This window comes from Mixophyes fleayi, chromosome 2 (assembly GCF_038048845.1).
Source record: "Mixophyes fleayi isolate aMixFle1 chromosome 2, aMixFle1.hap1, whole genome shotgun sequence".
NCBI lineage: Eukaryota > Metazoa > Chordata > Amphibia > Anura > Limnodynastidae > Mixophyes > Mixophyes fleayi.
Window position 1 is genome coordinate 40,691,389 of NC_134403.1, and position 25,002 is coordinate 40,716,390.

General features: G+C 39.1%; 1 protein-coding gene across 3 annotated transcripts in view; it reads right to left on the minus strand.

Moving 5' to 3' along the window:
• Window positions 1-753: 753 nt before the first annotated feature.
• SGCG (sarcoglycan gamma) overlaps window positions 754-25,002 on the minus strand; it is a 333,094-nt gene continuing 308,845 nt past the window's right edge. For all 3 annotated transcript variants that reach the window (XM_075198842.1, XM_075198844.1, XM_075198843.1), the window contains exons 6-8: window positions 17,630-17,702; window positions 8,072-8,195; window positions 754-3,035 (exon numbers count right to left, since the gene is read on the minus strand). In XM_075198842.1, coding sequence (XP_075054943.1) covers window positions 2,859-3,035; window positions 8,072-8,195; window positions 17,630-17,702 — 374 coding nt within the window. In that variant the 3' untranslated portion in view covers window positions 754-2,858. The remainder of the gene's footprint in view (window positions 3,036-8,071; window positions 8,196-17,629; window positions 17,703-25,002) is intronic.

Below are 25,002 nucleotides of genomic sequence, written 5' to 3' on the forward strand. Positions count from 1 at the left end.
CCCTTGAGCTTGCGCCCTGGGCGACAGCACCGCCCGCACCTGCCTATGCACTCTGCTTTCCCAGACTGACTGTACATTTCTCTCACTGTTACTATGCCAGAATTGGGACCAATTGTAATTTGATGCTTTGTGTCTGCTCCGTTCTGTTGTGATAACCCAGTTAGGACTTGTAGTGGACCTATCATCTGCACACAGACATTTTTGTGGGCTGAACCAATACCCTCTCAATAAACTAGAAACTAGCTACCTCACAAAGGTATAAGGCATTTGTGAATTGACGTATTGCATTATCATGAATCATTTTTCTGCCCACAAAACAACTGTTGGTCATTTATAAAGAGCAGAACATCTTGCGTGCAGTCCAAAAGCAACTGAGGAGCATGGGTTGACGAGAAGAATGATGGCATTTGCAGAGGAGCAGATATTTGCACTGGTAACAGGGAAGATATTGGCAGAGTGCTGTGAGGAGGAGCTCATAACATTTTCCACTCCACAAAATGACTTCAGTTTAGCACTAGGTCAGAGCTGGAGGTCTTCAGTTCTCATCTGTCTACTTTTAGTCGGACCCGTTTTGTGCCTCCCTGTTGCGGGGAAGAAGAACTTTTCAGAAGAAGTACTCCCAGCAACATATTAAAAAGCTTCACACACATATAAAATTGCCACATGTAACACAGACAGTACTGATGTGCGCTCACTGTCTCTCTCATAATTAAATTTAAGCCATGAATAAAGCCACAAATAAGAAAAACGAGCAGCATTTTAGGGGCATTTATTTATTAGATGCACTCTATATAAGGGCATTTCAAATGGTTGCCGGATACAGCCATTAACATTCTCACAGAGAAAGGGCCTGATGCTGAGTTGGTTGAGAAAAGCAGTCTGTAAAAATAGTATTTTTACGCCCTGAGTTATAAGCTTCTCAAGTTGAGTCCAGCTCTGAACCTGCAGCATACACTCCAGGTTTCTGCCAGGCACACACACACCCACAAATGCATACACACAACCAGATCGTAAGAGCAAGAAAAGTTTTGTTAACATTTGTTTTTAGAGCGGAAAAACACATGGATATAATCTTCCTTAAAACGTGTCTTTAAATATGACTACAAAATCCTATAATATGTGCACGAACAATGAAGAAAGAACCTACCAGGTTCAGAGATGAATTCGCAATCAGTCAATAAAATGTGTGTATTTGAACCTGCCTTCTAGCAGGAGCAAAATATACGGCTCCTGACGGGCGTATACGCATCTTCGTGCTGGTCTGCCTCATCCGCATCTGCAGTGAACCTGCCCTTACTGTACTCAACTTACCTTAGACCGTTCCTTACGATTGTTCAGCCTCTTCAGTTGTAAGGAGGCACAAGTGCCAAATGCGTGCCTATATATGCGCTCTCTGTGTGGGCATCTGCAGTGTAAATATTTGGCCGTTTACACTAAACAAATGGGCTAAAGTCCAACTCAGCATCAGGCCAAATGAGCCGTAAGGCAGTAAAGCATTTAATAGTATCTTTTAAAGTAAATTCACCAAAATGGAAGGGAGATTAGCTATTTGAGTGACGAGAATTTAGATGTGCACAAATATAGAAAAAAATCCCCCAGCACGCTACTGTGAAGCAATAAAAGGACTGCTATTCTACTTGTACATAAAAATGCGGGTTCTCAGGTACACACATTTACAAATGTATGATAAGCCACCCATCATGTCAAGGCAGTTCTTCTAATAGGGAGGTCCTAACCTTAAAAAATGAGAGTCCTTATATTGGGTCATACATTTATGTGTTTTTAAATTGAGAGCTAACTTACCAAGAGGTACCCCAGGAAACTCCAAATGGCAATAGATGACCAGCACTCCCCCTCAGCTACTGATACCAAACATGCCTCTCAAACAACAATATAGACATGGAAGTTGCTCAATCAATTTATAGGTTCACAGCAGGTGCTTGAAAGGGTAGAAAGGCACAAATACATGTGTGTTTAGAGTTAGACCCACCCTATTAGCAGAATCGTCTTGATGGGACGGGTGGCTTTTCATACATTTACAAATGTGTGTAACTGAGGTTTCTGCATTACATGTAGAATACATATAGAATAGCAGCTCTTTCACTGGTTTACAGCAGTGTGCTGGGGGATTTTTGTTTGTATTTGGGCTTTCTGGACAACCCCACCCTTTCAAGCACCTGCCATGAGCCTATATATTGACTGAGCAACTTCCATTTCTGTATTGAAACTTTAGATGTACCATGACATTTTAACAAAATAAAGTGCCACCTATCCAAGTATTGAAAGATCATACATATAAAACATACAATCCAATATTATATACAATAAAGACAGCAGACCATGAGACATGTAAGTACAGGTCAGGTTGCATAGTATATTGCTGGCACCAATTCATTTTTCAAATATTGGAAAAGGGTAATTTGGATCAAATGAACACAACAAATTGTAGTATAAGCAGAAATATACTTGAATTAGGAGAAAAGTTGGAACGGTTTTCAATTAATTACCTGGTTCAACAATCACGTAACAGTTCAGTGACGCAACAAAATACTCATTTCATTAGGTGGCTGAGCTCCAGAATCTACAGCCTTTCATTTTCTGGCTTTAGCCAAGACCTGTGGATGATGACTCATCTCCAAGTCAGAATTAACTTGTGCTATTTTACACTGGCTAAAAAAATATTGAAATATTCTTCTTAAAAGTATGTTTTGATATACAAATATGCATCCCACACAAATGTTATTTTAGTATCTAAATCCTTATAGCAGTTTTTTTTTTTTTTTTTAAAACAAACAGCTGAAAGTCACCAGGGTTTATAAAACGCGTGGCTAATATATCCAACGGCTTAGAAATGTCCTTCACTGACAGTCACGACTGTAATCCTGGCAGGTGGATCCTGACCCAGCCACTGACAGATAGAGTTTTCCATCTGGACAAACGCAAATTTCGTACAGTTCCTGAGAGCTGCCGCCTGACTTAGTCTTTGCTCCTTGAGGCAGTTTGGGCATAAATATTTTTTCTGCATCCAGCACCACCTGTATAATAGAAGGAAAAAAAAGGTACAATTGTATATTCTGTAAAACCAACTTAGATTTCAACAGATTCCTAGGAGTAAATGTATCAAGCCTTCTAAAATGAAAAAATGGAGGTGTTACCCATAGCAACCAATCACATTTTATCTAGCATTTATCTAGTAGAGTCTAGAGAATATCTAGAATCTGATTGGTTGCCATGGGCAACACTTCCACTCATTCTTTTTAGAAGGTTTGATACATTTAACCCTTAGGCTGGGTACACGCTACAGATTTTTCAGACAATTATTGGGCCAATCACACGATAAACCACCGATATTGCATTATTATGCACGCTCAAACGATGAACGATTATCGTTCCAAAGCACATTGTGACATTTCATTTGATTTTTAAACCAGACAAAAATCTTGTTGAATGATGGAACGATGTCGTTCCAATTCTGCAGTGTGTATGCACTCAGGACCGGGAGTGTCCATAGACCTCTACGGTGTGTACAGAGTCACCATTTCCCCAGCCAATGATTATGACACATATCTGAAGGTAAACCTTGCAAAAAGTGTTTAGTGTGTACACATGAATCGTCATCCTACTTGCCTACTCTCCCGGAATTCCCAGAAGGCTCCCGAATTTCGAGGAGTCTTCCCGAACTCCCTGAAGAGTAGGCAAAGCTCCCACATTTGCCGAAATTCACGGCATTGAATGGAGGGGGCTTAACCGCGTCACTAAGTCCCACCCCCTCTATTCAATGGCCTGAATTTCGGCATTCTATAGTGGGGGCAGGAGCTAAGGTGATGTGATGATGTCACCATGCCTCCTCCTACCCCCTGTCACATGATCATCATGCTGATCGGGACTTTTTTGTTTTTGTTTTCAGTCATTGGTAAAATCGTTAATGATATTGCATCGGCAGAAATTTTTCATCAGGCTATCGCTATGTTTCATCAGGCAATAATTTAGAGTAGTGGTGGGCAATTTTGATACACTTGTGGGTCAAATAGGCCGCACATCACCCTTAATCTCAATAACAACAAGCTAAAACAATACATTTACTCAAAGAAAAAGACACCTATCTGTAATAAAATATGAGCAGCATTTTAAACAAGTGTCACAAGCTATAACAAAGAAATCTAACAATAAAGCAGGAAGGAGTTGGCAGGCCACAGGTGAATGCTCGGAGGTCTGCATGCGGCCTACCCTAGGGCAACAAGTGCCCGTCACGGGATTTTCAACCTTCAACAACTTTCATTTCTGGCTTTTACATGCTCACGTAATACATTGTTTTATTTTACTTGCTTCCGTCTGCATTGTTTCACCAATGCCATTAAATCATTGGCTAGAAATATGGCACAGCTCAACTCTGCGCATTAGATACAATTATATCTATGGGCGGTTTTGTGTTGCATCCAAGGGAAACAAAAATAAACAGCTCGAACTAGAATCAAATAAAGAGTTTAGTAAAAGAAACACACAGAAAAAAAGGTCGGAAAGAAAGATCAATATATTTAATAAATGTTGCAGGAAAGCATGATCAAAGCAATAAACTAAAGTTTGGAGGAGGTGAAAAGGTCTTCAGTAAATATACACTACCTATTAGTAGGGAAGAAAAAGTGTTTATCTACAGCATCTATGAACTCATTTTGCTGCATGTGGTGCAAGGAACCAGCGTCTTGTTATTTTGTTACAACATGTTCATTTCTCTTGCATTATAAAATGTAAGATGAATATTGTCCCTTTAATTAGTATTAAATCTTTCACCAACAGGTGTATTTACTAAAAGGAGGTGATAGGGCTAGTTAGTGTTTATCGCAGCGATAGAAATCCTACTGTCGCCATGACTGACTGATAAAATATTGCCGCAGCAGCTGATACCAGCACCGGTAAGAACAGTCTTATCACTCCGCCATCCTGGTGCATCTGCGCATGCGCAACCCGGATTGTTGGTTCACGCAAGAACAGTGGGACTGGAAGCCCAAACTTCGGCTTTCAGTTTCACTTGCACAAAAAAGAATTTTAAGAATGAAAATGTTAAAATATATATCTATATTTTACTTTATTACATTTTAAGAGAATGTTTTACTGACATGGCCACAGCGATAGGAGGATTGCTGCAGTAGAGGTACACATGTTATCACCGGAGGTAGGGTTTTTCTCTACATAATAAATACGTCCCAAAGAGAGAAACTATGAAGGGTAGTAAAAAAAAAATCTGCCCCCATACTTTCACACTGTAAAATTGTGGGTGACAGTTTTCACCACATATTTATATATTTATACCACTGTGTTGTGTTGTTCTAATTCTTGAGCCTAGGCTCATAGGAATAAGAAGGATCAAACTCTGAGGAGTAAATTTATTAAACTGCGGGTTTGAAAAGTGAAGACGTTGCCTATAGCAACCAATCATATTCTAGCTGTCATTTTGTAGACTGCACTAAATAAATGAAAGCTATAATTTGATTGGTTGCTATCGGCAACATCATCACTTTTACAAACCCGCAGTTTAGTAAATATACTCCTATATCCTCTCTCTTATCTTTTGTTCATATTGCTATTAGAGGCTATTATGCTCACAAATGAGTCACCCTCTATACTTTATATTGACTTATATTCTCCAGCGATCATCAGTGGCAATAAACAATAACAACATTTTGCAAATAAAAGAGTGTAACAGATATCTGGGCCTGATTCATCAAGGCACGTATCTACTGATTGTGAGCGCATCATATGCAAAATCACTCTGCACATGCCCAGACATACGCTTGTAAATGCAACCCTGTCCTCCTCGTCTTCAAACGCAAACCACATTTACTTCACTGAGATTCCGGGGAGTGATCAAAGCGGTTAAGGGGCCATTTTGCTGTAGTCAATGTACAGTAGGAGCGTGCCAAACTCAAGCACACTCAGCCACGTCCGAATCAAGCCCTTAGCGTCTCAAAGTTACTTGCTTTCCTGACGTATCTCTCACTCCAGCTACAGGGCTAGCCTAAGTCCGGAGTGCTAGCGATGACATGTCTTGTATGCATGCTACAACATGTGTTTGCAATCAGGAGCAACTGTAAAAAAATATTTTATGTTCAGTAGACATTAAGATCATCCTAATAAATGTATTTCATGAGAAAAAAATACTTTTTTTACTGTTTGGTCACTAATTCCTTTACTTTTAACTGGTGGCATTAAATTAATATATATATATCCATCCATCCATCTATCTATATCTATTTTAATTGGATGTATCGTGCAGTGTCTTGTGTTCCAGAGCACAGCAGACCTACACCTGAATTCAACAGCGCTCATATCCTGAGATTCATTGATGAATTCAGGAGTGCGCAAAACCGAAATATGTGTGTTTTAAAGTAATCACAGGTTGCGCACAGAACGCGTGCCTTGATGATTTAGGCCCACTGTGAGCAGAGTACACGTCTTTATATGTATATTTTGTGCACATGCTTCAGAGGTTAATAGATTAACCTTGCCAGAGCAAATAACGTTAGGTAGTGATTAGTGCAAATGTCTGTTGCGGCTCCCATACAGAACTGTATATTGACTATAGTAACATTTACTTACTTGTGACTTTTAAAACGTTCAAAATGTTACTATGAAATATGCAGGGAACGCTGGGTACCGTCAGGCAATTTTTACAAGTCATTATAAATAATGACATTTTACCAGGCTATGCCCAAGTGTGACTTTGGCAAGGCTTCGTAATGGCCACAGTGCTATTATTTTGCAGTATGAATATAAAAATGTCAAGTGCCTTGTTCATCCTGGAAACTGATGGGTTTGTACAATGTTCAAACCTTAGAGCAGTGGAATGATTTGTATGCCATAATGCTATATATTTTCATCAGCAAATATTCAACATTATAAAAATGTTAATTTTAATTAATAGAAATAGGGGGTCAGAAATGTAGAAAAATAGTCAGACTAAATAATTGATTAATGTACTGAACAGGATAATGAGATTTAAAATGGAACAACATGCAATAACAGAAACACTTATTTTAGGATTAGTTACAAGTGTACAACTCTGTGCACCCGCAGCATAAGAGCCTAGAGCTGCACAAATGCGCCGGAGCGCGGTCAGCCTGGTGAGCGCACTTCTGTGTCACCACTAATACCGCAAGACGTGTGAAGCCTCAGAACGCCATGCATGTCAGCCTGCATTCTAGTTCTCCAAAAGTAAATTCTGCCCAGAAGGGAAGGGAACCCTGACCAGAGGTGGGCAGTCGGCTTGGCAAGATAAGTGAGGGGAAGGTTGGAGATGGGTGAAGACAAATGTGAAGGGTGTCCCTTCCTAGAAAACTTTGTGGTCTCTTTCAAAGATTGCTCTGTAGGTTTTTAAAAGTCACCCCTGCTTCTACTAGGCACAAAGTACAATAAAACATAGACGACTATTCACTCTAATTCTGCCAGATGTTCCAGGAATCTCAATGTTATGTACATCAGAATTCTGAGTTTAGAATTTATGACAGTTCCTGGATCCCAGGGCACTATGGGCTGCACCATAAGTAGTTCTAGCCCTGGAAACAGGATACTTTGACTGTAGTCTATAGTGAAACACAATTTGAGTAGGAATATCTCTTGTAACGTGCTGATAAATATGTATATTACTATTAAAGGGCGCCTTTCACCAGCACTCATTGGAGGAAGCCATTGAACCAGTCTTAATGAGGATACAGCTTTCCTACTAAAAAGGAAGCAGTGACATCACTGGTTGATAGTGACTTAAAATGGTGCCTTCTCATGAAGATTGGTCTACAAAATGGCGGCCTCCATTGTATGCATGTGACAGGTGTCATCTTAATTTCAACAGCAGTATCTAATTAAGTGGCATTTAAGACTCCTACTTGTTGCACCTTCTCTTCTCTATCACATTTTTTTACATTTTAGAACTGCAGTTTCCTTGTCGCATGGATGCAGGAAATTTGACACTAGAGGTAAAACAGCATCCTGGATTATTAGTGAGCTCTTTCTATATGTTTGCTTTTGCTCTGTTACATAAAATGATATCAAAGTGTTTAAATGTATAATGATTACAAACCATTCCATCGCTGCTGTGTAAATGAATGTCCCTCCGTGAAATCGCTTCAATTTCACCAGTCTGCGCCTTTATGTAGACTCCTTTTGGGGCATCCATGCTCAAAGATCGAGTAGGTGACTCCAATCTGAAAGATGAATAGTAAATAACAAATTACTATGTCACAATGTACATAATAATCAAATGTATTCTATGCGAAGAACACTTGTTCCTTTTCCTGTGTATCTCAGGTCCTACCATGCAGATTGTATTCTAGATAAGCAGTATCCCACTTACCTGGTCACTTTACACTGACCTGCTATTCCCCCTTAGTGGACCCCCGGGAGCTGCACGCAGGACCGGGGCTCCTCAGTTTCTGTCACATAGGGCCCCACAAATCTTTTTGAGGGGGTTGTGAACAGGAAGTCCAATAAGAAACAGTAATCTGTGATTGTCGTCTCCTATTGGTCCATGTAGTCACACCCCCTCCGCAGATTTACACAAGGGCCGCTCTATGCAGTTGTTTTTCCGGTGCCTCTCACAAGGGGAGAACACTTAATAATTTACCCTTACTCCACTAATTCTATATTTATTCTGTCTTCCTTTCTGCACAAAGTATTGCTGAGCCAGTTTATTACTTATTAGGGATGCAAGAAATCTAGAATTTAGGGTTGGGTTGAACAGTGTATTGTTTTACAATAGATTTGGATGAATACCAAACCAATTCCTATCCTTATATGGGTGTTATAATTAAGGAGCAGTGTGAGTGATACGTGGTATATTAGCTCCTGGACGAGGTAACATTATGTCATGTACAGTAAAATTGTAGGGAAATCTAGGTTTGCAGTCTGTTGACTGGATCCTATGGGATTGACCACACCGAAAGATTGCTAGAAACTCTTAGGATTTGGTTAAATCTTGAAGCAAAGGTTTCAGTGCATTCATAATATACACTCTGTATTATAGATCTAACATGCTGCCTTACGGTCACTTAAGGTCCTGGTAAGATCTTCTTTTATGAGTTCTACAAATGGAAGGTTCCATGAATGTGGCTTTATATCTGGGCTGCACTTCTGACATGTGGAACACAATGTTATTTGTACAGACTATACAAAGTGAGAAGAGAGGAATCGGCAGCAAGGGATTGCTGAGCGCATCAAACTATTTACCTACAACTACATTCTGTAAAAAGAAGTTAGGCCAAAGGGACCAAGTTGCCTCAAAAGCAGCTTTTAAAGAGTTTTTCTACCTTGGAAAATCCGCCACACCTTATTGCCATTTGGCAGGTTTGTAAGAAATGTGTTGATGCATTCTGATACCTTTACAATGAAGCTGATCATAGAGACATGTGGATTCTAACTCCAAGTACATCAAGCAGTATATACCTGTTAAATGCAGGGACAAGACAAGACAAGTACAGAGTGATAGCCACTGTTGATGTCTAAAGTATTTTGATAGGATGACTAATGAAGATTAATACCATCTGTGGTATCACTGCATTCTGTGAATACTAGATAGAAACCATACGCTCCATACGATAACAAAGAATAGACCATGACATGTACTACAGGGTACTGACATTTTTTTAATTTAAAAATCTAGCAAATCATACCAAATTGGGACTGGCAGCTGTTTCACACTACAAACATATCAGGGCAAATTTTGGTAGTTGCCCAAAAAAAGCTCCATATATAAAGGTTTAAAATTTAGGAAAAATGCCAAAGAATAAAAAAACAATTGGAGACATGTATGGTATACTGGCAGATACATGTGCATTTGGATACCACAGCAAATCCACCTAGAATGACCCCTCCAATTAATAGATATCCTCATTAAGAAGGTCTGATAATTCCAGACAGAATCTGACATGGATCTGCCTCAATGGGCGCTACCCTCCAGTGTAACTATGCTAATGGCGTTACTGACAGGCAGAGCAGAGAAGAGGAAGTGATCAGGAACCCCGGAATTCTTGAATCAGAGGAGTAGAAATCAAATATATATATAAAAAAAATATATATATTTACAATATAACCACTTTACGTAAACTTTAGTGTGGTTTATACAACAGCTTCTAGTTTCATTAATAAAAAGTCATGACAACTAAATCTATACCAAGCTAACCTTACGTACTTCCAATCTTATCCAATGACGGAGGTATAGAAGGAAGAGAGAGGACATACATCTCCCTGCCCTGACAGACTCTTGAATGGTACTGATACGTGAGATGGGGAGCAACCAGTTGGAGGGACAATAATTGACAAAAATATCAATGATAGGATATATTAATTTGTACATCCAGTACAATCATAATTAGGTTTAGCAACAGCTACCACACAGCTGTATGTACATCAAGCTTGATGATATAGTTACGTAATGTCTCTAATCTAATATGTAAAATAGAAGCAAAAGTCTTCCACTAGCAGACTTGGAGGTCTTGAGCCTTGATCGCCACCTACTGGAATATAGCGACATTGACAGAGGCTGGCTGGGCTGGGGATCAGGGGGTGATCTGCCCCCCTGGCTGGACCAATAGTGGGCTACCTTGGCTGAGTCACTGGGCTACCTGCATTTTTTTTCTTTCAAATGTTCCTAATAGGCTGCTGAGCCGAGTCTTGTCCATTGGGCTAAAATTTGCCAGCCATAGTATTGTGTTCACATGAAGCATTTTTAAGCATTTTTAAGTGTTAATGATTCCCATCTTAGGGCTTGAGTCATTAAGCATAAAAAGGAGTAACTTTGCACCTAGGCCAAAACATGTTGCATTGAAGAGGGAGTTAAATTTTAAATGTGGGGACAGATTTATAGTTGGGATAGTGCATGTCCTAGATCAACTTTAAATTTCAGTGTAAAAATAAAGCTATCAAGTATTTATGTGCTACATGAAAAAACAGCCGGTATTTAACTTATATGCAAAATAACAAACTAATTTGCACGCCTTCCACTGTAACATGGTTTGTCCAGGAGCAAAGTTACTCCATCTCTTTTGCTTTGCTCTCCTTAATGACTCAGGCCCGTAGTGTGGAATCTTGTATTTTTATTCCTTTATAAATGGACGTTTGTTATAAGAGCAATAGGGCGATGTTTCTGGAGATGATATGGTAAGAAACACAAAGCAAAGATCCTATATAATAAATACCTACAATTAAATTTAGAAGACTGTCACTGTGGACTATATGGGGATTTCATCCAACGTGCAGAAATATTTGCAATGGTTTGTATGTTGAAGATTTGCGCTCCTGTCTCCTGGCCTCAGGGTTTGAGTTACGATTGGCATTTATAAGTAGATTTATAAAGAGATTGATTCGACAAAGTGCTGGATCTTACAAAGTAGCAAAAAAAAACCCACTCATTTGTTCCGTTGACCTATTGAAAAAAATAGACTCATGAGGAAATTTTGGGCCTTTGAATGAAAGCATTGTCCTTACTGAGATGAAGAGTATAACAGTAACCTAAAGGTCAAAGCTGAAAAATGAAAGGAGAACGCTTTATTGGAAAGAAGATTATTGACATTGGCAATGCAGCCCTTAAATAACCTCTCTGTACATGAAATATACCAGTGCTATTTATATATTTTGTTTTCTCAGCAAGTGGAAGAAAAGCTTGTCGTCACTTTTGAAGAGGTAATAATAAGAAGTGTTTTCTGACAAAATGCTGTTACTGCTTCTCCAGAGTAAGAGATAATTGAATGTGACATCTTTTTTTAGGAAAAAAAAAAAATATCAGTCGTTGCCATTCATTTGCCGCCCATTCAGTTAGTGATCTCCGGAAATGAGACGCTTTACCTTTCAGGACACAATGATACAAGTGGAGACATCGCAACAATTGATTTATTCTGCGTTTTGTTACACTCACGGTGCAATAAAGCTTCTGCTCTGACACCTTAGTAGGCACATAAAAGTGTCAGAGAAAATTGAGTAGCAGCGTAAAAGCTATAAAATTAGCACAAAGAAATAAAAATAAGACGAACTATGATCAAGACTGAAATCTATAATAAATAACAATTTGAGCTACAGCTGCTGAATTGCACCTTGCAAAATGCTGGCGGGGATTCAGAGCAGACGGGGAGGAAATAACAAAACACATTAAAATGAAAAGTGATTAAAAGAAAATAAATAACTAAATAAATAACAGAAACATAAACAGCAAAGCTATGAAGGTCATTATGTGAGAAATGTAAAGTCTTCTTATAACTATGTTTGAACACTGATGTAGTAATGTGCAATTTTATAAGACCCAATATAGCAATGAATGTGCAGCGTGAAAGACAAAATACATTTGCAGAGGCTAAAAAAAAACAACCAACTCATCCAATAAAAACATGACTGCAGGTATACTTATTAAGTACGTTACACTTTGTTAATGGTGGGCTTTTAAATTATGAGATTTATTTCACAGTAGTATTCTTTAAATCTTTATATAATTAGACCGCATAGGACTGGCCTTACCCCCCAAGAGTTCCACTACCTCGCCACTGGGCCCCAGTCTGTGCACTGCTGGTTGCCCCTTTAAGACTGATACCCCGTTCTCAAAAACCCGGGTTATTGCCGGGGCAAGCCCAGACAACCCGGGTTGAGGCTCAGTGTGAACGGGTCCTCTGCTAATTCCCAGGTCGGCAGACCCGGGTCTTTAGGAGGGTTATTCTCGGGTCCGACCCAGGTAGCCTCCAATCTGAACGGTGAGACCCGAGTTTTTCAATCCGGGTCTCACTGAAACCTCTTGTAAAGTTAAAAAACAAAACAAAAAAAACATCACAAGAGGAGCCAATCAAAGCTCCTCTTGAAATGTTGCTAGGGACACCCAGGCAGACCTGTGTTCAGTGTGAACACGGTCTACCCGGAAATTTGCTGTTGTGTCCTGCACTGTCACCTGGTATTATCCCGGACAGTGTGGAAGTGGTATGACAGAGACAGCCTCATGACATCATTAGTATACGGAATGCAGAATGTTTGCGACTTGGGGTTTTTCTTGTGCCTAAACCCTAAAATATATTTAAACGTTTGCCCTGTATTTCCCTACTACCTCTGACTTTCCCTCCATGATTAAATTTGCCTGGTAGTGCTCCTGACATTGACTGTAGAAGAAAATGTGAGGAGCTCTGTGGACATGTGTATGAAACTCCATTCTTCATTACCTCCTTTAGCAGTGCTCCTCAAGGTGACTGTAGGAGGAGATGTTTGGTTATCTGTATTTATAAAATTATTATTGAGCAGCAGAAATTATTTTATTTTAAGGTGTCAGTGCACCTTTTTTTGTTAGCCAAATACCAATTCGTAGCCAATTCTAACCTTGGAATGCTCAGAGAGCACATATAAAATCAACAACCCACAGTAGAGAGTAGTGACGTGAGGCTGCTGTCAAACTGGTACATTAAGATTGGGGGGGCCAAATACACCTTTATATTAAACAAGGTTCATACATCTGATTTGGTTCTCTCTTTGGCTTTCAGAACTTTATGAGTAACAGTCTTCACCCCTTAATGTGAAGCACTACACAACATTAAGTGCAGTACAGAAAATAATATGCATAGCTTGAAAATCACTTCAGCATAGTAAACATAATTATGTTATTGTGATGTTCCTATCCCTGCAAAATAGACATACAAAGCTGGTAACAGCCAGAATACTTCAGTATCTATGACTCAGATTTGACAGAGATTTATAAGTGGTAGCTCACCGACCTTAGTTTTATAATGTACTGACTCCTAAGATAATTAAAAATAGACAAAAGCCCCATTGAAAGTAATTGAATTTGTCAAAGTACAGATGTTGTCATATTACTTATCGAGCTTAAATAATGTTAATGACCCTTTTTACCCTTTCATCTAGCTCCTCCGAAAAACATAGTGGTTTTACCTTGAACAAATCATGGACAAGGATGATTTATAGTGAACACTGTCACAAGTCACAAAGTTCTGCCCCAATCTCATCTTTAGATGTACTTGTTGCCCAGTAGAATCAGTTCATGCCTCAGTGATGTCACTAGTTCCTAGTGAATTGATAGGCTGACCATTGGTTCATCTTACAAAGTGGCTGCCTCCATTGGGTGTACAGTAGGTGACAGCAACGCTTTGAAGATTGAAAAATCACATTTATTTGTAAACATATGCACACTCAGTAGTCTATTATACTTGCAAGGTGCTACTGGATACATCCTTTTTTTGAACCCTGGTAATGTATTGTCTATTATAATAAGACTGGTGAATGAACAATTTATTGATTGATTTAACAAGTGAATTGCTTCTGGGACTTTAGCATGCTTGCCAATGGTCCTGCATGTCCCATGAAAAATCCTAGATTTATTCCATTGTCCTGGATTCTCTGAATCTCTAGAGAAATCTTAGATTCAGAGTTTGTAAAATATATCTCTGCACTGTGCAGCGTTGTGACGTTCAAAGCCTCATTCATTCATCCCTCTGGGCATGAGCAGCTCTACAGAAGTTTGGGGGCAATAAAGCAAGCTGCAGCCCCTAGTAGACTTCTGCCAGCCTCCCCTCTCTGATCATCTCCTCTTAAAATTTACAGCAAGGAGAGAATGGCAGAGCCTGGAAGAAGAAGACTAAAGTGGCCTCTGAGGGTATAATGGGGAGGGGGGCACTGCTGGTAAAGAGGTGGGCACAATTTGTATAAGGATGGTCAATTCTGGTATAATGGTTTTCAACTTTTAGAGCCTACTGTGGAACCCCTTACACCAGCAGTACCCATGCATACATCAACAATCCACAAAATGGGAATTGTATTTAGCACTTAAGGTGGATACTGTTGGATATAATATTGTATAGACAGATTTTAATATTAGGGATAACATTGAGGACTGGCCATCATTGTGCTGCACCAAAATCCTGTGTATGATTGTGCTGACTAAAGAATTTTGTGGTACTAAAATGCTCTGTGGGCACTTGTTATCCCAGGAATGCCACTCAGGGATGGAAGAGTCCATTGCTGGGCCCCATAACATGGCAAAACCGATGTAGCCTCCAGGGCCCCCTCTCTGAAAAGAGCTAAGTCATTACTTTGCGGCTCTCAGCTTCCGTAAGCATGCAGTCCCTTAACGTAAGGGGAAGGTTACATTAACTTTCTACCTATTGTTTCCAATGTCCCCCATGCCTCTTAGATTGTACGATCATTTGGGCAGGGCCATCTTTACCATTGGTTTCATGCCATTTGTTTGTATCATGATCCCCTCAATGTACAGCGCTATGTAATATGTTGGCCCTTTATAAATAAAAGATAATAAAAAATCATTAAGAAGGCACTCGATAATGTGTGAACACACACGAACATGGTTGAAAAGACTCGAAAACAATCACACCGGCTCCCTGCTTACCCGAACCTGTTAATGTATGGTATATGTCATTTTTTTTTGTTTAATAGGAAACAGGAAATACCAGCCCTCTTTCATTTATTTTTGCATAGAGCTCAATATGTAACTTAAATAATAACACTCAGAACAGTCCAATCCCTGTTGCCACGTGCCAGACTCTCCTGCTGTTTTACCGGGGTCCGGTGCATAGGCCTGGCTTCCTCCATTGGGCTCATCTGAGCCGTGGTTTTCCGATGGCAGGCGTCATTTTGGATTTCGAGTGCGCACTCCTGTCTTTTATAATTTCCCCTTCCCAGCTATTGGCTGATTACATCTCACTCCCTCTCATCCTTCTGACTATTTAAGGCACCTATTCTGGCAATATGGTACCAGATCTTCATGTCCTGTAGCCTGCTAAACTGCTGGATTATTTTGGCACCTGTATTCCTATGTATTCCTTGTGGATGCTGGTATTAAGTTCTTCGCCTTCTTCCTGGTAACCCGTATCCATTTCCATTCTGCAGACCCTGGCATCCAGCACTATATACTTCTGTGCAAATCCTGGTATTCCGGTACCCTGTACCCATTCCTATTCAGCAGATCCTGGAATCCAGCACTATATGCTTCTGAGCCTATCCTGTTATCCTGTATCCGATTCCTATTCAGCAGATCCTGGCATCCAGCACTATATGCTTCTCAGCTAATCCTGAAATCCTGACATCCTGTATCTGTTTCTCTTCGAGTAATCCTTGTATCCTGGATTTCCTTTTCTGGTCTCCCCTAGTCGTTTAACATTCTCTTCTCCTGTCATTCTAGCCTGGTAGAGAACCAGTGACCTGCGTGGTGTAAGCAGCAAAAAGACCAACCCTCCCTGTGGGTTTCCTGGCAAAAATCACAGGCAGTAAGGGGCCTCCAACACTGCCTTGAGTGATGGAAACTTCAACTCCCAGTACGTCTTAGGACTGCAAATAAGAAGTGATGGCAAAGCCCAACAGACGCAGAGAACTTAGTGCCAAAGCAGAGAGAGGAAGGAGAATAGCAGAAGTGTGGCCATAGATGAGGGGGAATTGGCCAGTGCTGGGACCCTGAAGAGCCAATGGGAGTCAGAACAAAGTTCAGCCACAGCCACTAAGCTTAGAAGTGAGAGTGAGTACTTTATGCTGCAGAGCAAGGCAAAGACACAGAGGGCACCCACAGCATACAGAGACTGTAGGAAATGAGAAGGTCTACACATCCCTTAGACAGAGCTGCCTGTCTCACAGAGAGGCATGTATGTTTCACATAAGGAGCTGCCAGCCTTACAGATAAAGCTGCCAGCCTTGCTTAAAGAGCTCATTACAGAGCAAGCTGCCAGGGATTCTGGATAAGATACCAAATGTATAAAGTGAGTCCATTTTGGTGGTCCAGAGAGAGGCCAGGTCCAGCCCAGAGGAACAGAGAGAGTCCAGGTTCAGCCCTGAGGTCAAGGGAGAAGCCAGCATTGTTCCAATTGTGTGCAGAGTATCCCGTTTCCTTTCCAGTGCTCCAGGTTCTTGCTGTTGCTAAAACTACTACTAAATTACTGTCTATAGAGAAGAGACACTAGAGAACCAACTAGGCCTCTAATCTGTGTTTAAAGATCCCTCCAGGAGTCCAGAATTGGTCAGTGTCCACGGCAAGCATGAGTAACCTGCCATATAATGCACAGCACCATGCATAGGGCTAATTACCATGAACTGTCTACATTGCCATGACTACTTCTTCTCTGATTATCCTTATCATTTATCAGTGTTTATTAGCACTACTCTGCCCCTATTCCATTGCTCTTATCTACACTTAATCTTCTTCAAGGGACAGTATTCCTTGGTGTTAGTTGACTATTATTTATTACATCATTATCTTCTTCATCATACTCGTTGTTACTGGGACTACAACTCCCATAGTAATTGTCCTCTTCATTGTCTTTAATAAGAGACTTTCCATTAGAATAATATTGCTGCCTTAATTAAAAAAAATATTAGAAACTAATTTTGTCCCTTAATCAATAAATTATGATTGTGCACATAATCCATAAATCAGTGGTGCCTATGTTCTGAATGGCAAGATAGCTCAAACAGCATATTTGAGCAGGCTAGCCAATCAGAAGCAGGTATAAGAAATCTGTCTTTTTTCTGGTGGTTTTTGATGCAGGTTTTCATTAAGCGGTGACTTCAGAACTTGCTGTTTTTGCAGATATTATTTACGGGAGATTATACATTACTTGTGTAATATGGATCATTCTGTGTTAACATCACATTACAATACCTGAGTTGTTTAGAGGAATCGGCTCTGACAAGTGGGGTTTCCACTGAATGTTCAAACAAAGCACCTTGTGGTCCTGCAACAAAAAACAAATAATAGGTTGTGTTATATATTGTTTATGGCAGGGTTTCTTGACATATTCTATAGAGATTACACCCCTAATGTAATACCCTGCAAATCACAGGTATATTACTGTATGTACTTATTCAGAAAACTACAGTTCCCCAGAGTGCATCTGAAAAGTTATATGCAAATTGTGTCTGCCATTTTGGGATGGGCAAACTGCAATGAATGAACTAGAAGGTTCCAGGAGATTATTGGGGAAAAGGGAAGGAGCCAAAAACGGTCTGGCTAGTGTGAAAAGTGATGTGTCTGACTGCTGGCTGAGCTAATCTAGGATCTTCCCACAAAAAGCCACTGCATGCTATGAATAAATTGTTGTCTTGAGGGATGTTTGCAGACAGCCAAGAAAGAAGCACCTTTGCAGTACAGGAAAAGACCTAACTTGCCACTGCCCATGAGATGTCAGCATGACTCATATGAAGACAGAGAAGTTTATTTAGCTTTGCTATGTTCAAGTTATTTAAGTGAAACCGGGACTGTAATATTGCTATTGAGAGGTATGATAGTACTGTCTAACGAAGACTTTGTTCCAGGTAAATCGGTTGTATTTAAAGTTATCTGCAAGCTGATTGGGACACAGAGAGCAACCATTCACCACAAGAGTTTGTCTATATTGCATCAGAAGTTTGATTCTATTGTAAAACTGCCTAAAATGGTTGCTGATGAGCGAATTGCAAGTTGTTTAAGCCTACAGTTGCTGGGAGAGAGCTGCTTATTCCACAGATTGCTAAGTGGACACTATCATTTACACTGGAAATCGTTTACTGTGCAGAAATGCTGTTTACGGAGGTCAGAAGTTACGAATGCGTCAAGTTGATTACTGATTTCACATTGTACAAGTACGATTCATGTGTCAGCTGAAAGATTTGCATTATAATTTACCTGTAGTTTTAGCCCTGTGTTTCTTGTTTTATTCCAATACTACTGGGAGGACCTTCGCCTCTCTACCATACCACCAGGCCTGTAGAATCTGCTTTGTTACACTAGGTCTGCAGGTCTGAACATTTGCCAAGTCTGACAATGATTTTCTCCTGGTGCTTGATGTAGTGTGTGATGGCATGCAGTACTGTGACTGCACACAAGATGCACTTTGTACATTTGAGATGCAGGGAAATAGAGTCTTTCTATCTATGTCATACACAAACTGCCATTGTTGTCGCTTGTCCCTAGATTTTTCCTTAGAAATATCTCCATGTTTTGACATTGACTACACAATAGAATTCCTCATGTTCTGCAATCATTACCATCTCTTCTCATTCTATGAGCTTTTATATGGTAATATTTAAGGGGAGTATTTAAAATCCAAATAAGCATGCTATAATCAAATTCAGTTAACTTGTCATGATGGAACTGTAGTGTTCCAAGGTGCACAGAGATTGTGCGTCATTCTAACATACTCAGAAGCAGCTCAGTAGCCGAGTGTCCCTAGAAAATATTTTAAAATATTGGCAAGTACGGGCTGCACGCTCATTGTGTTGGTGTTTGCATTTCTGTCTCAGGTAGTTAGATAATTTGTGGGATGAATGCCTTCTCTTCCCGTTGTTTATACATTTATTTTGTGCATCGTGTAAAACAAGGCACCTGAGATACAATATACTGAAAGGTCATATTTAACACTTTTCTTCTTCACGCAAATAAGTTGCCCCCAAAGCATCAGAATGCTCATGTGGTCTGTTCTGTTACAAACGTTGGTCCATGTGTGCTGGGGGGCTGCATGCACATGTCCGGTGGGGTGGGAGAACTTAGTATGTAGCACTCTGGTAATTGCTGGTTATTTTTGGGCTGGTCACATTCCAGCATCATTACTAGTCCTTTCCCTGTGCAGTACCCACACAAAGTCTTTTTCATAAGACTTTATGCTATCCAATAAAACTGTGCTTGTTTAAAAAAATTCAACGAGGCAAAGGAAATCTACCCAATATGGCCAAAAAATATTTTTCGATTAAAATTACATTTTTTGCCAAAGTTTACTAAAACGTACAAGTGGAATGTGTGGCGCAAAAATGGCGTCTTTACGTTTTTTGTTTTGAGTTGCCTATAACTTAAGGTACATGCAATTCAAAATACTATGTTATAGGCTTCTGCATGAAGAATGGCATAAACATATGCTTTAAGCGTGTCATAATGGGGCCGCATACTACAGACCCCACAATGCAGGAGTATAGTGTGATTGGCCCAAACTCATTATTTTCCAGGAGATAGCGCAATAGCATAAACAAATCATGGTTTTCACCTATCTACGAAATAAAAGTTTCGAAAATGTTTACATAACAGGGCTGGCCATACATTGCTGAATAAATGAAGGTCTTCTGTGGTCTGCATTGCATGTAATGGCTGTGTTTTAGTTTTCTGTACGTAAGTAGGTAGTCTTTCTGTTAATCAAATGTGGGTACCAGATTGCCAGTAGTAAAAACAATAGCGGCTCTCTGTTATTTCCTGCAGTGTAGTGGTTGTGCTGTCCATTGATCACAAATGATCAACATTTGTGAATTTGATCTCTAGTGTCCACATAAACTTACTGTGTATATAATAGTGAAGGGTTTTTTTCTTCTACAATTAAACTAACGCCAGAATTCTGGGAGAAGTGTGCACTGCGCAATTCTACATGCAGACAGTTGCAGGTTACAGCCGCGAGGTGAAAAGATAATTGGGGACATTACCAGAACTCTCAACTGTCCGGATTTCAGCAGATCAGTCCCGATTTGAGGCATGTTTGTCCAGGCCTGCAGGAAGTTGGGAGGGGGGGTTGCGTCCCTGCTCATCACAATTCAAAGGTGCCTTTATGAGAAGAGGAAGGGGTTGGGGGTGTCCTAGTTCTTCGGAAGCATGGCTCTAACATTACACAGACACATTAATTTCAGAACTGGTGGGCTGTGTCCCAGTTTAAATGTTGGAAGGCATCCGGAACTGAGATAGCTTAAAGGGGTGGCCCCCTTCATAATTTTGCAATGGGGGCCAGTAGTGTCTAATTACCCCACTGGTAGTCACTCTTCCATGATGCGTATGTTATGCATATATCAAACAATGTTGTACAATCTAGTGCTTTAATTTGCATGGCTCTTCTAAAAAAGAAAATTCAGTTACAAAAAAGCAGACACTAATGAAGGATATCTGTCTACCTGAAATATTGTGTTAAAGATAAAGATTGTGACTAGCTGCTATTATAGCTGTAAAGAAAATGAGTAAACACAGTTATGTTCTGTCTTTCAATCTAGTTTCAAGGCAACAATATTACCCCATCATTAGAAGAGCTATTCAGACATTCTACTTGAAATCTCAGAAGCCCAGGCTATGAATTAAGTTCTTTAATTGGACCACAGGAGGTTTGACATTTCGGATGATTATTTTGCAATTAATGTTTGAGCAATACATCTTTATTCTGGCCTGAGAAAAAGATGCTTAAAGTGGTGGAGTTTATATGGGAATTAAACTTGGAATGACCCAGAAGCGGCCATGAATGAGTGAAGATATACTATTTTTGAGATATTACCGATTGAGAAATAACCATTTTGAAATTATTGTTTATTATAGAGATGAGAGAACAATAAGTTATAAAAATGGCCAGTATTTTGTAAGCATTAATTATAATAGAGCTGTCAGAAGATTGTTAGAATAGATGTATTACATTTAAAATAAAAAATAATCAGTTTGGTTATAACTTATTATTTAAAGTGTAACTTTTGAAAATGTAACATTAAAGTACAAACCTGAGTAAAAGCCTAATTACAATATATAGTTATTAACACACACATACAGTACCATTTTTGGAGAAAATCAGCGATACAAAATCAGCTATAAACATACTTGCCTGCTCTCTTGGAATGTTCGTGAGACTCCCAAATTTCAGGTCCTGGGCAGAGGTGCGATTCGAGTCATAATGATCCAGCCCCCATTTCGCAATGCTGCAAATCTCTGCACTGCACAGCAGGGGCGGGTCCACAGTGATGCATCACCATGCCCCTCCCCACTGACCACCCAACCACCTGCCCAGGAGCTCCAGAAGTAAAAAAAGTTGACAAGTATGGCTATAAAACTGTTTCTCTCCCTCTATCCATTATAAACAGAAGCACCATCTAAATGCTGGTGGTGTGGGTCCTATGACACTGAGAGCTGGCAGTATGATGATGTCACAGGATGCTTCTCAGAAGCACAGTGAGCATGCTCCTGCCAGTACATGGAATGTTCACTCTCTTATTAATACTCAGAAATATTCAGAGCCATCCATAAACTGGCCAACTACATACTGTCATGTACAAGGTGAATATAGAAGCAACTATACAGCTGAAACACAGTAACTGTAACTTACATTTAGTTATATGTTGTCCTTTCAGATATCTATTTTAAGGTGCAGATGTGTGTATGTGACAGCTGAGTCTTTGATATCAACTATGAAAAAAAGAGATAACTCACAGTCACATACAGCAGGCGTCGGCAACCCTTGGCACATGTATCAAAAGGTGGCACTCAAGGATGCTTTGAGTGACACCCGAGCAGGTGTGGATCTAGGGGAAAGCCTCCCCGCTAGAGTGCCAACACGATCACCCTTCCCCAGCAGTGCAGTCGCACACTGCACATCATGTTACAGTACCTTTGACTGGCACCGTTTTGAACATTGCAGCTTTTGTACCAGAGGTGTAAAGTGGAACTGTGGATTATACCTGCATTTCATTCGCCCTCGCTGAGCACGCTGAGGGCCGCAGGTTGGACAGGCCTGGTCTAAGGGGTAAATCTATCAAGCTGGGAGTTTCCGGCTGGTTTGAAAAGTGGAGATGTTGCCTATAGCAACCAATCAGTATCTAGTTCTCATTTATTTAGCACATTTTACAAAATGACAGCTAGAATCTGATTGGTTACTATAGGCAACATCTCCACTTTTTGCACTCCCACCGTTATCTGCTTTTGGTACAAATTATTATCGAGAGCAAATTTATTCATGACTAAGAATTCTAAAGTCAAGTGCAGTATGCTCGGTATTCAAAGTATAGGAATTTATAAACAAAACTTCATATCCAATTTGTATGTTTTAACATTTCAGACAATAAATATTTAAATGCAAATGTCATTTACTGTAATAAATGTACTAGTTTTTAAAAATGTTGACTTTTTAATGGAAATAATGTTTATTGTTTGGGAAGGTGATAATTTTCTATTTGAAAGTGACATATGTTGGGGAACCAAAATATACTAAAGAAAAGCATTCAATAACAAGCATGAGACCAGATACGCCACGCTGCTTTCATAACTGTAGGCATCTTAACACAAGGATTTTTTTTCCCAAATTATACTTATTTCTTTATTAAAACAGATTTAAATATATACCATACACGAAATTACACAGTCATAGCAAAGTTCTATATTTACCAGCTTTCTATTTTGTTGTTGTATAATTAATCTATTACATTTAATACATATGCTATAACAGCACTGCCCAATATTGAAATCAATATTATCCTATAATAAGTATAAAACTACATCTAAATTATCAATGCTGGTTTATTTTACATTGATAAATAAGAGAGATAAATAATATAATAAATACATTTAACATGTGCATTAAATGCTTTAATATCCAAATAATAAGCTTTATTATTCAGTTTTATTGGTGGCTAGTATAAAATTATGTAGCGCAAATACACAATTATTATGGTAATTCACAACAAATTAAATTTATAGTGTAAATTGGCAAAATTAAAATTTTTTTTACAGGGTAATTACATTTTACTCTAATTCAGCTAAATTGGGATCAGCAGAAAATCCAATTGACTTGGGATTTATGAATGGTTATTAAAAAAGAAAAATAAGTACTATAACCAATTTTAAAGGGCAGTAAAATAAATCATTATCACCTCTAATAAGACTTTGATATTGTGTATCTTAGATAAGCAATTTAGATAAACACAAATATAATTTGTTTTGTAATACGCCTCTACTCAAAGAAACAAGCCTTAAAACTGCACTAATTAAATTACAATCTTATTACAAATATTATGCAATGTTTTTCATATGCAGTTATTTAAAGGAAAAGGATACATCATTTTTGCTATTAAAAAAATAACTCAAGAGGAAGTGAAATGGATTTTTAATTTAAAAACTCTTCTGGCCTTAATCTGGATTTTGATCTTAACACCTTTCTTTAATTTCATTTGCCAAAAGGTATATATGCAAGTTTCTGTTACTTTTACATCTTGCCACTAATTATATGACACAATCAGCTCTATCTCTATTTCCTTAAGCTCATTGAGGGACCCTACTAACACTGTAATAAAATGTATTGCACTCTTTGGGCCTGAGTCATTAAGGAGAGCAAAGCATAAAAAAGGAGTAACATTTGCACTTGGGCAAAACCATGTTGCATTGGAGGGGGAGGTAAATTTAAAATGTTGGGACAGATTTATACTTGGGGTAGGACATGTCCTAGATCAACTTTAAATTTCAGTGTAATAATAAAGCTAACAAGTATTTGTGTGCTAGATGAAAAAACAGCCAGTATTTAACTTATGTGCAAAATAATAAACTAATTTGCACCCCTTAAGTTGTAACATGGTTTGTCCCAGAGAACATTTACTTCTTTTTTGCCTTAATGACTCAGGCCCTTTATGCTTTATTTTGTTTTGGAGGCATGTTTTTATCTTTTTACATGATCCTGAATGAGGACAATTATTTATTTATTTCAAATCGTACACTAAGGCAGTCACTAACAAAGTGACCCAATGAGCTGCGCTTATGCAAACTTACCTCTGCTTGATAGGGTAGTGCGCTCAACCTATCATGGAGCTGAACTAGCTATCTATAAGGAAACTGTAAGACCTAATGGGACTCTATGAATATTCAGAGACTTCTATGTAATTTTAAAACAATCATTACAAGCATCCCCGAGGAAGCATGGAACGGGCGAATCGCATAGGTCTACATTATTCCATACCTGTTGAGTACTGTTACATATTAACAGGGAGAATTGACTGACTGACTCCTATCTACCACTCTTTTTTCCCTACCATATTTACTTCCTATTATCATTTTTGCTATATATTATATAAAATATTTTTTTAAATAAAAAAAATGAAAAAAATTGGTGAAGTTTGAAGCTGGCTGGCGCATGGGGAGGGGCACATTTTGTCTCTGATGCCAATAGTGTGATTGTTTAGCAATATTATCTGACCATTCATGTGTTGCCTTCACCAAAGCTACCACACCTTCCCCCTTTCAAAAAATGTATGGGAATTCATGATAGCTGTGGCTATTATTTGCACAAC